Source organism: Borostomias antarcticus, assembly GCF_949987555.1.
Source record: "Borostomias antarcticus genome assembly, contig: scaffold_62, whole genome shotgun sequence".
NCBI classification, from domain to species: Eukaryota; Metazoa; Chordata; class Actinopteri; order Stomiiformes; family Stomiidae; genus Borostomias; species Borostomias antarcticus.
In genome coordinates, this window is record NW_028176112.1 from 572,927 (window position 1) to 586,780 (window position 13,854).

A 13,854-nucleotide genomic window follows, 5' to 3' on the forward strand; every position below is an offset into this window, starting at 1 on the left:
ACACCTTGTCAAAAATGTAACGTTTCGGTCAGAGCCCTTCATCAGACCAGCTAGTTCCTCTCTCATCACTCTGATTCCTAGTCGTAGGGGGAAACCAGAGCTTGTTCTTTTTTACTGTATAAGCATAAGTACAGTATGTCACCAAGATAACTGGAGTGATGAGAGAGAGAGAGAGGAAGGGAGGGATGCAAAATGCATTCAACTGACATTGTATGTATTGACCTCTCTCTTCCACCCATCTACCTCCCTCTCTCCTCTCTCTTCCACTCTCTCCTCCTCTATCCCTCCCTCTCTCCTCTATCCCTCCCTCCTCTCTCCTTTCCTGTCCCTCCTCCTCTCTCTCTACTCCTCTCACTCTCCTCCTCTCTCTCCTCATCTCACTCTCCTCTCTCTCCTCCTCTATCCCTCCCTCCTCTCTCCTCTCCTTTCCTCTGTCCCTCCTCTCACTCTCCTCCTCTCTCTCTTCATCTCACTCTCCTCCTCTCTCTCCTCCTCTCCTCTCACTCCTCTCTCTCCTCCTCTCACTCCTCTCTCTCCTCCTCTCACTCTCCTCCTCTCAGTCCTCCTCTCTCTCACTCCTCTCACTCTCCTCTCTCTCCTCCTCTCTCTCCTCCTCTCACTCTCCTCCTCTCTCAGTCCTCCTCTCTCTCCCTCCTTGTCTGCTCTCTCCTCCCTCTCTCCCCTCCCCAGTGCCAGGTCGTTTCCATAGCAGCAGCTAACTGTCATGACATCTGTAGCCAAGGCAACTGTGGTTGATTAACATTAAGGAATTATTAACTAACTTAGGGCGGTAGTTAGCCCAGTTGTTAAAGCATCTGTCCTGTTGGAGCCAATTTTGGTTAGAACGAAATTAATTAGTTAAATTAGTAAATAGTTAAATGAACAATGACTCCACCTGGTGGACATCTATGAAAGTCAAAGGACAGGAAATAAACTCCTCAAAAAAGGTTAAGGAACGTTATTTCGGTCGATTATTTCTCCCCTTGAATAATACCAGTTGGAATTGTATTTTATATTGTTGGGAAGCCTGATTAGTCACCTTTACAACGAGGTACAACTTGTAAGGATCGTTTTTGTTCTTTTTCTTAGCTTATCCTTATTTTGCATTAGCATTTTGTACTCACTCTTTGCACTGTCCTCTCTTTGCACTCTCGTCCCTGCACCCTGTCCAATCTTGTCTCAATGTTATGCACCATGATAGAAAGGAAATTCCTAGCACATTGAAAAACTGCATGGCAATAAAAGGATTCTGATTCTGATTCTGACTTTGTTATTCCTCAGTTAATTATATTCATGAATGCCCTCAAACCATCGGTGAAATGCAGTTTCTATTAACTTTATTTAATGACATTTGAGGCACGTGTTTATCGGCAAACAGCACCGACTCAACATTATACCGCTCCATTATCCTCACTTACAATTCTCATTGCAGGAGGGGAATGGGGGCATCTCATCCTGGTACCCAAAGTCTTTTTGTGTTAGCTTGTGTATATGCCCGTGGAGAGGCAGAATAGTCATGCACCTTAATCATGGTCCCAGTGGGGGGTCTATTCAGCACCCACTGAATCATTACCTCCGCCCCAGCGACAGCGCAGAGCGAGAGGTGATGTTTTCGGTGGCGTGCGTGTGTGCGTTTGTGCGTGTGTGCGTTTGACTCTTAGCAGGATTATGCAAAATCTACTGGACCGATGTTCACGAAACTCGGTGGAAGGGTGTAGCATGGCGCAACTCAGAGCCCATTCAGTTTTGGAGCAGATCTGAAGCACGGCCGGCTATTCACCTCCATTCATGTTTTAAACCAGGATTACGCAAAAACTACCTGAGCGATTTTCATGAAACTCAGTGGAGGCGTGTAGCATGGGCCAATCTACAACCCCTATTTCTTTTTTTCTGAGTGGATCCGAATCACAGGTCAAGTCCACAGGCTTCCAAAACACAGCCGGATTGTCCATTCACCTCCATTCATTTTTTGGACTATGATAACGCAAAAACTACCAAAACTATTTTTATGAAACTTGGTCGAGGGGTCTATCATGGGCCACGGCCACCTTAGAACTCACTACATTTTCGAGCAGATCGGAATCACGGATGAAATGAAAATGAATGAAAACAAAACTTAGAACAAAGCCAGCTCCCTGTGTGGGGGTGCTAGAGACACGTGGTTTGGACTGGGGTGTGCGGGGGGAGAGCCTGCAGTGCACCACACTGCCCCCCGCCAGCTGTGACCCGAATAAATACAGCCACCCATTCACCTCCAGTCATTTTTACCTCCGCCCCAGAGAAACACGGCCCTGACGGCCATTCACCTCCATTCATTATTTGGACTAGGATACAAGATTCAAGATTCCTTTTATTCGTCACATGTAATGTATGGTGTACAGTCACAGTGAAATGTTGCTGCCGGCTCCAAGATTATGCTACAGATCAACTCTAATATTCAATTTCCAGTAAAAAATGTACAACTTTACAAATTAACACAAATTACACAATAAGGATTATGCTAAAACTTCCAGACTGCTTTTCATGAAACTCGGTGGAGGGGTGTACAACTTGTAGCCTGGGCCAATTTAGAACCCATTCAATTTTGATGGGCACAGAGCCACAGAATGCATTCAGAGGTCTGTGCTCTGAGCACCATTTCTAGTTCGATATTGGTATGGACGTGTCCAGGCGCTTTAGCCTGTTTTCGAGATAGGGTTTCCTGCTTTATCGTGGGTCAAGACACGATTCTTCGGTTGTAGGCATTATAGGTGTACTTTGGGGAATGAAGGGCTATCATATCCATAAATCAATTTATTTATGTATGGCTTTACCACTGCTTGGGTCACCACCAGCCTCATAGTATAAATCGGTAATTCATCAGAGTATATTTTATTATATCATACTTTATGACTTTATGACTTTATTTTGCTGAGATGGTCATTATCCTCCCAAGCACTGCATCTGAAGAATTAACATCGGCATTTTAATGAGCATGAAGTCATTTGAGTGAATGTCTTCACTGTAAAGTTTTTAGCTTGTTGTTGTTGTTGCTTTTTTCATATAGATTAACATCCTGTCTTTTCCCTGGGAAAATAAAAAATATATAATAAAATGTAGACAGCAACTGAATAGAACAATACCGTAAACAGAACTTATTTTTTCGATGCCATCTGTGTCAGTTAATTATGCATCTTGCACAGTTGCTGAGAAAAGTCAGATGCTTCTTTTTCACTGTCATCATGCGCAAATGAGGACTTTCCATCTACGGTATGCGCTGGTCCCTGAGTCCATAGGGTATAGCCTACTAGCACATCCATTCAGCGAACCACCCACACACTGCAGAGGAGGAGAGGGTAGGAATGTTACTGTGGGTATTTTTCACAGTCCTGAATGATCATGTGGACAGAATAATACATTTGTGTGCATTGGGGTAAGGAGAGGTAATGTTCCAAAATTAAAAAGAAATATATTTGGAGAAGATAAGCTGGAAGGCATGAATAATCAATATAATGGCTTCCGCATGTAATAAGGCATAGACTCTTCACACTTGACTGTGTGTGTGTGTGTGTGTGTGTGTGTGTGTGTGTGTGTGTGTGTGTGTGTGTGTGTGTGTGTGTGTGTGCGCGTGTATGTATGTGTATGAGAGACAGAGAGTTGTGTGCTTGTGGTGATGCAGACTTTAGCTTTAATTACTGCAGTAAAACTGAGTACGTATTTGTTAGTTTGTTCAGCTGTTATGTTTTGCTCTCCTAACTCTGGCAGGTTAACAAACGAGGTAAATCTCTTTTAGTTCTCGAAACGTTGTAAAATGTGTAGAATGTGAGAGTCTGGCCAGACTCATCAAATCTTTTCTTTAATGTTGTTTGGATTGATTTGGTTTGGTTGTTTCCAGCAAGGAGAGTCCGTTTGCATGTACACACCAGAGCTAGGTCCATAGCCAATCCATTGCTTGAGACCACTGGTATAAAGCTATTGTGTTGATGCATTGTATTTGTATCCATGTGTTACTGTGTGTTACAAATAGCTGATTCTATGCTGCTAAGTCTGTATAGCCATGTTTGGTATCAATCTTAAGTTAGCAGTTGATTATGCATGTTGTGGAAATGTAATAGCATACCATGAAATCATAACAAGGATATGTAATGATTTCTAGACCCCTGAGCTCAGCTTGCCCAGCTTGGCTCCCCCGTTTTATAATGGGAGCGGGGGCCAATCAGTGCCTGACGATGCAAACAGGACACACCTCATCTCCTCTATACTTAAATAGAGGGCAGAAGGAAATCTTTATCTCATCCTCTCTCGTGTTCTTCTCTTGTAACCATCAACTGCCAGGATCTGTGTTCCTCAACACATGACCCAGGATCCAAGCTTTGTGCCTGGCCGATGAAAATCATCCATAGAATGTTGAACTGCTACCTAAGACCTCTGTAGTCGACACAGGGGCTTAGGAATTTCCACCAACTCTTCCAACGATCCACCTCTGGTGAGAGCAGAGATTTTGAATGAGACATTTGCAACTTCTGAACTCTAACCTTTAACCTCCGCGAACATCAACGTTCGCGCAACGCTACCATCACTGTTTCAACGGGAGCGCAGGCGCGCTGCCCCCTTCATCGATCCGAGTGACCATCATGTCATGTGCCTCTTCTATTCTCCGAGCCGACGACACCTCCGGACAACGCGCTTCCACACCACTGTAAGGTTGACATCCAGCAATCTCAATGATTGTGGTGTGATGCCAAAGTGTTGTTTAAACTTAGAGGATTTAGGATAGGCTGTGATAATCTGACATAATTCTTTTCATTTCTGCTGTGTTTTCATATTGCCACATGTTTTTCCATCTATTATTGAATTGTGTTATATTATCTTAATAATTGATTAGTATAACTTCAATAAATATGATTAATTTGATCACGTCCTAGCGTCATTACATCAACAGAGACAGAGGAAAATACTTTTTTTCCTCAAAGTGGGAAACATTCTTCTGCTGTAACTATTGTGGTTGAGTGTACAGTTGCTCTTGAACTCTGTTCTTGAGGTGAGACTCACAAAGGAAGAAGGAAGTATAAATAGTGGATGATCCCCCCGTCTCCTTCTCACAGTTTTTTGTGAGAAAAAAAAGTTCAGAAAAAACGCCTCCCTCTCTTTCTTGGAGTTGATGTTCAATCGCTTTGTTCTGTGGGTCAAGGGTAACTCGCACACACACACACACACACACACACACACATTTTGTGAAATGAGCAACACAGCTAAACGTGCGGGTAGCGCCCCCCAAAAATTTGCCAAAATCCCCTGCAATACTCCACAATGTCCACCAGGTGGAGTCATTGTTTTGTTTTTGAGGAGATTATATTCCTCCCATGGAAACATGGTTGGGCCCAGTTAATTGAGACGGGTGTGCTGGTTCTGGCTGGAGGCCAAGGGGAAACTTTAGTCAACCGTATCGTGCAACATAAGAATTATAAGAAAGAGACATTTGAAAAACATTTTAACTCTGAAACTGGATTAATCAACTAAAGGAAATAATTCAAAGGAATCCATCAACCAAAGAAAGAAGCAATCCCGAAAAGTAAGTTAATCGAATTGTCAAACATTGTTTGGAAACGCGTTGGCATATAAACCGTGCATCTACAATAATTGTCTTTAGAAAGGTGGAACATTTAGAACAAAGCCACACATGACCAGTGACCAACAGGTTTCTGAGTGAGCAGCTTTGGAATATCAAGGTAGCTGGTCTGGTTCTCTGGTCAGGTTGTTGTAACTGGTCTAGCTGGTCTGGTTAGAACCAGGGGTTCGGAGCAGGGGCGAGGGTCCAGACTGGGAGCAGGGGGCTGCTCCGAACCCCTGGTTCGCTCTACTCATCCCTGTCCCAGACCCCTGGTCTGCTCTGCTTTCTCCCGGTCCAGACCCTCACCCCTGACCCCTGGTTCGTTCTGCTCACCCCCTGCTCCCGGCCAGGATCCCTGACCCTGAGCTTCTCTGCCCCTGGACCTTCCTGGACCCTGAGCACCTCCCCTCCCAGTGACTGCCCCTGCACTACCCCCAGAGACTTGTGTACACTTTGATCACATTGTCTCTAGGTTTTGTTCTGCCTCCTTGTGTGTTTGGTCTTGTGTTCGTTGTCTTTGCTTCTTTGTTGGTTTGTGTCCTCCCAGCCCCAGCTCTGGACACCTGTCCCTCACTAGTCCCACGTCACTCCTGTCCCTCTCGCTTAGTCTTCCCTTTTATCTACTTCCTTGTGTTTCTAAACTTCCTTCTCTAGTTCCCAGTCCCTAGTTCTAGTCCCCTCCTTTAGTTCTCCGGTCCCCTCTAGCTCCCCCCTCTAGTTTCTCCTACTTGTCTGCCCAGTCCCATTCCCAGTCCCAGCCTCGTTCCCTGTTCTCTTCCTTTGTGTCCTAGTTCCCTCTGTCCTTGTGTTGGTGTCTTGTTGGAATCCCTCCATGTCCTTGTCTGGGTGATTGTCTGCACCTGTCTCGTTATGTCTTGTTGCACACCTGTATGTTGTTCCTTGATCGCTCTCCCAGTGTATATATGTCCTCCTGTTCCATCTCCACCACCCAACCTTAACAGTTACCGTGTCAGTGTTATATTGTTACAGTATTAAAGTGTTACCCTGTCAGAGTGTCACTGTGTTATATTGTCACAGTGTCACAGTGCAGAGTGAGAGAGAGAGAGAGAGAGAGAGAGAGAGAGAGAGAGAGAGAGGGAGAGGGAGAGAGCGAGAGCGAGGGAGGAGGTCTGTCTACAGATAACATGTTGCAGGTAGCACAGATGGCCATTTCTATTTTGGGGAGGCAACAAGTCCCTATATCCCGAGAACATACTGGTAATGAATATGACATGTGTGTGTGCATGCTAGACAAGACTGTCATGTAGGGTTTGGCTTAATCCCCTCCTGTCTCTGTGGTACAACATACTTTCATCTACAAGGTGTGTATGTGTGTGTGTGTGTGTGTGTGTGTGTGTGTGTGTTCTCCCTGGTCGTTCTCTGACTAGCATGACTCTCTCGTCTGTACTGTATTAGGTTGTTACGTCCTGTTTCTTTACAGCTCAGTGGAGCTCTACAACTACTTTCTTTCTCTCTCTCTCTCTCTCTCATACACACACACACACGCCTCCATCCAGAAATATCTTACTCTCTCCAGTTCTGGTAAAAGGCGGACATGTTTCTAGTTGGCGTTGTGGAGGAGTGGAGCAGACAGAGTTTAGCCTATGACCTGTCAGATGGTGACGCACACTCTTCACATCAAAATCCCCCCCCCTCTCTTTCTGTCTCTCTGGCTGCGCTCCGAATCGCATACTACCCTACTATATAGTATGCCAAAACAGAATGTAGTATGTCCCAATACATAGTATGCCACATGCAGTATGGCAAAAATACCAGGATGTCCTACTACATCCGGTTGTATTTTGCAGTATGCAAGCCAGCAGGCTTTTCTGGCTATTCTGACCCACAATCCTGTGCGCAGCGGAAATGTGCGTCACGTGCGAGTCGTGACAGCTGTAGACGAATGTCGCGTTATGGACAGCGACAGATGTGGGCAAATTTCAAGACGCAATGTTATGACAAGGTAGTATGTCCCACTTGGATGCCTACTGCTTGCAAAGTACATACTATCTAAGGGCAGCTGTAGTAGGTACTGGTAGTAAGTAGTAGAAGTATGCGATTCGGAACGCAGCCTCTCTCTCTCTCTGTCTCTCTCTGTCTCTCTCTCTCTCTCTCTCTCTCTCTCTCTCTCTCTCCCCCTATGTCCCTAATGCTAGCAGTGTGTAGTAGTAGTAGTAGTATTACGGGCTGTAATCATCTGTACACTGTGCTTTTCATGAAAATATTTCAACTTAGTATACCAAAATACTTTTGAGTAGAAGGAACATGTACACTGTATCTCGTTGAAATGGGTAAAATACATTGGTAAATCTATTGAGCTAAACCCCTATCTGTGTTCTTACCCTGCAATGTCAAATTAAAGGAAAGTAAGACAACAGGTGTGATAACTACAGCCTGCCTAAAAAATATAAAGCATGAAGATTGTCTCCATGATGAATAGCTCAATTCAATATACAAATCAAACATACTGTAGGCTATTGTGCAAAATCGACCATTGCAAGGTTAGAGATTTCATCAAGAGAGACTTCTCTAGATTCTAGACTTAAGGGGTAGAACTGTCAGGACTATATTTTTTCTACAACTGGCATTTGTACTGAATACATAAACTTAGTTGATGTCAATCTCAGTCATTTGCCCACATCTGGAGATAATTATAACTATGAATAACTCAAAGTGCTGTTGTGTACCAAATAGCATGGGTATGGTCTTAGAAGCTTAGCCCTAGTACTTCATTTAGTAGCTATTCTAGACTACTCCTCTTAATCTCCACCTGTCAACACAGTTTCACTTATTTGCTTCCCTAAGCCTGACTCTCACACTCCATCTCTTCTTCCTCTCCATTGTCAATTGCCTCAACCTTCACCTCTGTCTGGGTGTCAGCTTGGGCCACTTCCTCTCCATCTGCACCTCCCTCTCTCCCCTCCTCCTGGGTCTCTACCATCCCCCCGTCTTCTTCTCCCTCTTCCTCTGCCTCCGGGGTGCGGAAGATGAGCTCCCCTCCCTGGATGACCTGCTCTGTAGCCGGTTGCCAGGTTGTGGCTGTATCCCCCTCTGCAGTGGTGGTAGTGGTGTACTGGTAGAAGTCAGAGTCAGCCTGGAACATGACCAGGGCCTGCGCCGTGTGGATGCGTACGTGTTGAGCCAGCGAGCTAGCGTCCAGGAACTTGTCACCACACGAGTCGCAGGCGTACAGGATCTGGGTGTTGGGGTCTGGGAGGGAACGTAGTGAAGTGAATGAGGCTGAATAACAACTGTACAACTGTTATAATGCGACCAGTTAAGCTTTGAAAAGGAAGGTAGGACAGAGAGTAGCGCACCACTCTTCATGTTCTCACCTGCTTCCTGCACCTTCTCAACAGCCTTGGTGATCTCTGCTTTCAGAGCCTCCGTCTCATCCGCAGACACGTCGGCAGCCATAGGCACCACTGAAAACACAGAGATTTAAAGCCACGTTAACATACATAGAAGGGGGACTAGCAGATATACAGATCAGTTTCTATTCAGTTATTGACACATAGCCTAGCCCTGTTAATCTTAACGAGTTTAATCCGGTTAAATAAAGGTTATAAAAAAAATAAAAAAATAAAAAAGTTGCTCCTGTCATTGACTTCCCTCAGTCCTATTTCGGCGCCTCCCTTTTAACTTTCCCTCCCGTCTTTGGTACGCTACCCAGCATGCTCTCTGACCTGTCAGCTGGGTCACGGCACTGGCCGCCAGAGCCTCCGTCGCCAAGGTGACAATGTCCTCGGTTGTGACGGTGACGATGTTGATCTCGCTGTCAGAGGTGGAGGCGCCCGGGAAACCGTCCCCCGCCTCGTCGCTGTCGCCCCCCGCGGTCTCCAGGCGTCTCATCCCAGCCTTGCCCTGGTGGACGGTCTTCACGTGGGAGCGCAGGTTGTCAACGCGGTTGAACCCGCGGCCACACTTGTCACACAGGAAGGGTTTCTCTCCTTGGGGACAGCAGGAAGAAGAAGAGAATGCAAACGCAGAGAATGAATTATTTTATTTTTTTAGAGAATGGAGGCGGTTGAGGTTTTACAGGTCGTGTCTTCCGGCAGCAGTACCCGTGTGAATGATGATGTGCTTGGAGAGATCCCCGACGTTGAAGAAGGCCTTGTTGCACATGTGACACTTGTGTGGCCGGATGTTATCGTGGTGACGGATGTGATTGGCCAGTTGACTTGACTGGACAAACCTGTAGGTTTAGAGAATATCAAAACAAAAGAAGCTTCTTATATCACAAACATTCTCCAATATATTACTTTGATATAGCATCCTGTATGTTAATAATTGACATTCTTAGTATTTCTAACAGCTGTATTAGATTGAGGTTCCTTCTCCAGTTACATGCATTTGTTTGGGGTCAGAGGGTAACTGACCTTTTGCCACAGCGATCACAGACATAGGGCTTCTCTCCAGTGTGCTGGCGGACATGGGCGATGAGGGAACTGGCCTGGGTGAACCCCTTCCCACAGATAAGGCACAGGCAGGGCTTCTCACTGTGCACACGTAGGTGTCTGTTCAGGTTGCCTGTGAAAAAGAGACTTAAACGTCAGTTGACAGTTAGAAGTCCAAGCAACAAACGAAAGTCAGTGTTTAGTTAAACCTGATGTGGATCTAGTCTTTCCATACTGACGGAAAATACACACACATCCAAGAGAGAATAGTGTCGGGTGCTCAACCTAAAAGTATAAACTGAAGAAAGAGGAGAGGTCTGCACACTGTTTCTAAAGCTCCTGAGTGATTTATTTAAAGCACGACGTTTCGGTCAGCGTGGCCTTCTTCAGGTGCAACACCAAACATGTGAAAGGGGTGGGGTATATATACAGGTGGGATGGGTTGAACCCAAGTGGGGTCAAAGTTTAAAGTTCACAGCATGTAGTATTCAACAATTTGTTATACTCTGTTACAGTTAAGGCCAATTTATACTTTGTCGTACGACACTTTTGAAAGTTGCGACTGACAGAAATGACGTCACTGTCGACACTTTTTGTCGGACAGAGGTGTCTTGCACCCACCAAACTTTCTAACATCGCAGACGCCGTCACTTTCGTCGCACAGCTGTGATTGGATAGCTAGATAGAAGGCACGTTCGTCGCCATGGATAAATCAGCCACGCGTCTGCAAGTTACCATGGAGGTGATCAAACACTTCGCTGAAGTATAAATGCTAAATGTCGGTTGACATTTTTTTCTGTCGACAGACATTTGTCGTACGACACTTGTCACTGAGTATAAATGAAGCTTTATACATACATATAAATAGTCTTTCCATACCTGATGTGGTGAACTGTTTTCCACACTCTTTACATTTCAGTGGTCCGTCTGCGATATGGATTTTCAAGTGAGCCTTTAGGTTCCCTATCTGAAACAGGCAGGTGAGGTCACATATTTACTCATCAATCAGTAAAACACAGAATGTAGAATTCAACAATAACCTTGCTGTCCACAAAATCCAAAATTGAGATAAATTCAAAGCAAAAACAGATGACACCACACAGGCTCATCGATCGTCTCGTTAAGAGAGGTCAGGGTGGAATTTTTTTACAGTTATTCAATATTGGTTAATGGTTGAGCTTGCTTGATTGATTAAAGGAGTAGTAAAGGGAAAATGTCTTTGTTTCTTGTCTTTGAAATTGAGTGTTTACAATGTTTTTTGAATGATTTTTCACGGTGCCTATCCACATCCATTGTATGACCAAAACGGTGGTAGAGCAATTATCAGACTTTCTCAAAAGTGCTAGTTTTGTCAACGTTTTGATCTGAACCATTGTATAAGATCATAAGTAACCTTAAAACAGGGCTAAACATGCATTTTCCTTTTACTACTCCTTTAATTGATTGTGTGGCCAGTTGCTCCTAACCTGGTTGAACCGCTTGTCACAATGAGGGCACTTGTGTCCCTTGTCGGCGTCGTGCGTCTCCAGATGGCGCATCTTGGCGGTGGGGTCGGAGAAGGCCCTGTCGCAGTAGTCACAGTGGTACGGCTTCTCGCCACTGTGCACCAGCTGGTGGCGTTTGAGGTTGCCGGACGTGGTGAAGAGCTTGCCGCAGTCCTCGCAGCTGTAGCGCGCCTCGCCCGTGTGCCGCTTCCTGTGGAGGTTCAGCAGGCTGATCTGGCGGTAGCTCTTCCCACAGGTGGAGCAGCAGAGATATTAGAGAGAGTTATAAAGTGATATTAGAGAGAGTTATAAAGCCTGATGCCGCAGGAACGAGGGAGAGAAGGAGTTGTCTGGTACTGGGCTTCTGACAGGCGGAGAGGCTCATACTGACCTGTGGGTTTTCTCGTGTGCCTTGCAGGCAGCTGGGTCAGAGAAAGCCTTGTGGCAGTCGCGGCAGCTGAAGGGCTTCTCTACTGTGTGAATACGGATGTGTCTCTTGAAGTTCCAGGTGTGCGTGAACTTCTTGCCACAGTCCTGAAGTAAAGCGACGACTAGTTAGACATGTTAAAGCCCGATGTGTGAGCGCAATGCATTTAAAAAGACTATTTGTCCACTGTGTGACGGGGACTGCTGTAGGTCTAGTTGCGCAATCCTCCTCACCTCACACTTGTGGGTCACAGAGCCGTAAGATCGCGACTCGGTCCGGTCGATGATGAAGCCTGCTCCAGATTTGAACAGAGACTCTGGAAAAAACAGAACACCTTTTCATAAACCCAGTACAATACAGGCCCTGTGAGTTTTTATTGGTTAGGTCACATTATAAATGAGGGGGGGGGGGGAAACCCATCGGAGCACAGTCATGACTGAAACATAGTGTATAGACTGAAAAAAGTACTGACTAGGTGTGTAGTCGGCATCCGAGGGGTCGTCCTGAAAGGTCACGTCTTTCGCGGCGCTCTCCTCCTGCCCCTCCTCTTTCTCAGAAGGCGGTTTCTTCTGCGTGGCGTGGGTGGCGTTCTTGGGAGGTCTTCCTCTACCTGAGGTTGTAGGGGTTGGTTGGTCTGGGGTCTTACTTGCCGCTTCTTGAACATCTGGCGTGGCCTCGCTAGACTCCTTCTCAGTGACCTTTGACCCCTCGTGCTCCGCAGAGGTGCCTGGCGTCTCGTCATCACGGGATCCTATCTCTTGTTGTTTTTTGTCTGCTTTCTCCTCTGCTGCCTCTGGTCTGTCTGTGTTTTGAAAGAGTTTTGTTCATCATAATCATCAGCATCATCATACCATTCATATTTAACTGTTATAATGTATTTAGAATCATTTAAGCATTGAATGAAAGAAAGAAGAAGGAGCGATGCTTGGGTCCTTTAAGTAAAATTGGTAAAAACAGGTGCTCTTTGGTTAGGGTGCATTCATAGAAGCTAACAGGTTCAAGTGAGTCCTTGCACATACCCAAAAATGGGGAGTGTGAAAGCTGTTTTTTACCCTGATGAAGGCTCTAAGCTGAAACGTGTAGGTCCAGTTCTCTATCTGTGTAGCCATGCCATAATAAAGGCTTTTTAACTTTCAATATACAACAGAGTTGCCTTGGATTTTTCAAGTTTCTTATCCTGCACTCCACTCTCACACTCCCCATTTTTGGGTATGTGCAAGGACTCACCTGAACCTGTTAGCTTCATTTAAGCATTGATTTGAGGTGAATCAGTGATAGTGGCCAACTTACTGGCAGGGAAGTCTAGTGTTGTGGTTGATGTGGAGACTGTGACCGACTGGTAGGCAGAGCAAGCATGGACGATCTCCTGCATCTGGAGGAAACTGGCCACTGCAAACACATCTTCCACATTCTGGGCGCTTAAACTCAACTTGGCCGTGTACATGAACTCCAGGACTTGGCCCAGACCTGAAACAGAAACACATTTAGCCATAACGCGTGCCGTTGACAAAGATGCACTATGCAGCTAGGATTCTAAACATTCTTGTAACACTAAGAGTTTCAAAACCAACACCATGGACAAAGTCCGTACCTGCAGCATTGCTGATATCCAAATGCACCACATCTTTTTGGTCCAGGAATAGGGTGCGGAAGTAGGCGCTGCAGGCAGCAAGCACAGCCTTGTGGGCCTTAAAGTCCACTCCATCTACCACAAAGGTACAGTCACACAGCAGGCCCAACTGACGCTGGTGGTTCAGTTGTTCAAGGACCTTGGCACTGTGCCAGGGGAAGTCCATCTTGGAGGCAAACTGTAAACTGCTGACAAGATAAACAAACAGCTGACATGAAGAAAACAAAAAACAACTCAAAATGTGGAAGATGGAAAAACAGATTATGGGCTTGATATGTAAATCAACTAGGCCTGTAGGCACTCAATTTGATTCCTAAGCATTATGC

At 45.6% G+C, this 13,854-nt stretch overlaps 2 protein-coding genes across 2 annotated transcripts in view; both read right to left on the bottom strand.

Annotated features, from left to right (window-relative positions):
* Positions 1-13,854, bottom strand: part of LOC311328820 (mitochondrial adenyl nucleotide antiporter SLC25A24-like) — a gene marked incomplete at both ends in the record, with an annotated part of 358,532 nt that overhangs the window by 323,415 nt on the left and 21,263 nt on the right. The gene's annotated exons all lie outside the window — the stretch shown is intronic.
* LOC311328809 (zinc finger and BTB domain-containing protein 17-like) lies at positions 8,391-13,694 on the bottom strand (the record flags this gene model as incomplete). The annotated part of the gene is made up of 12 exons (XM_084462718.1): positions 8,391-8,800; positions 8,926-9,015; positions 9,277-9,540; positions 9,655-9,785; positions 9,970-10,120; positions 10,867-10,954; positions 11,454-11,717; positions 11,859-12,005; positions 12,132-12,214; positions 12,371-12,700; positions 13,189-13,365; positions 13,490-13,694. 12 exons carry the CDS (start codon positions 13,692-13,694, stop codon positions 8,391-8,393), a joined length of 2,340 nt encoding a protein of 779 aa, XP_084318844.1.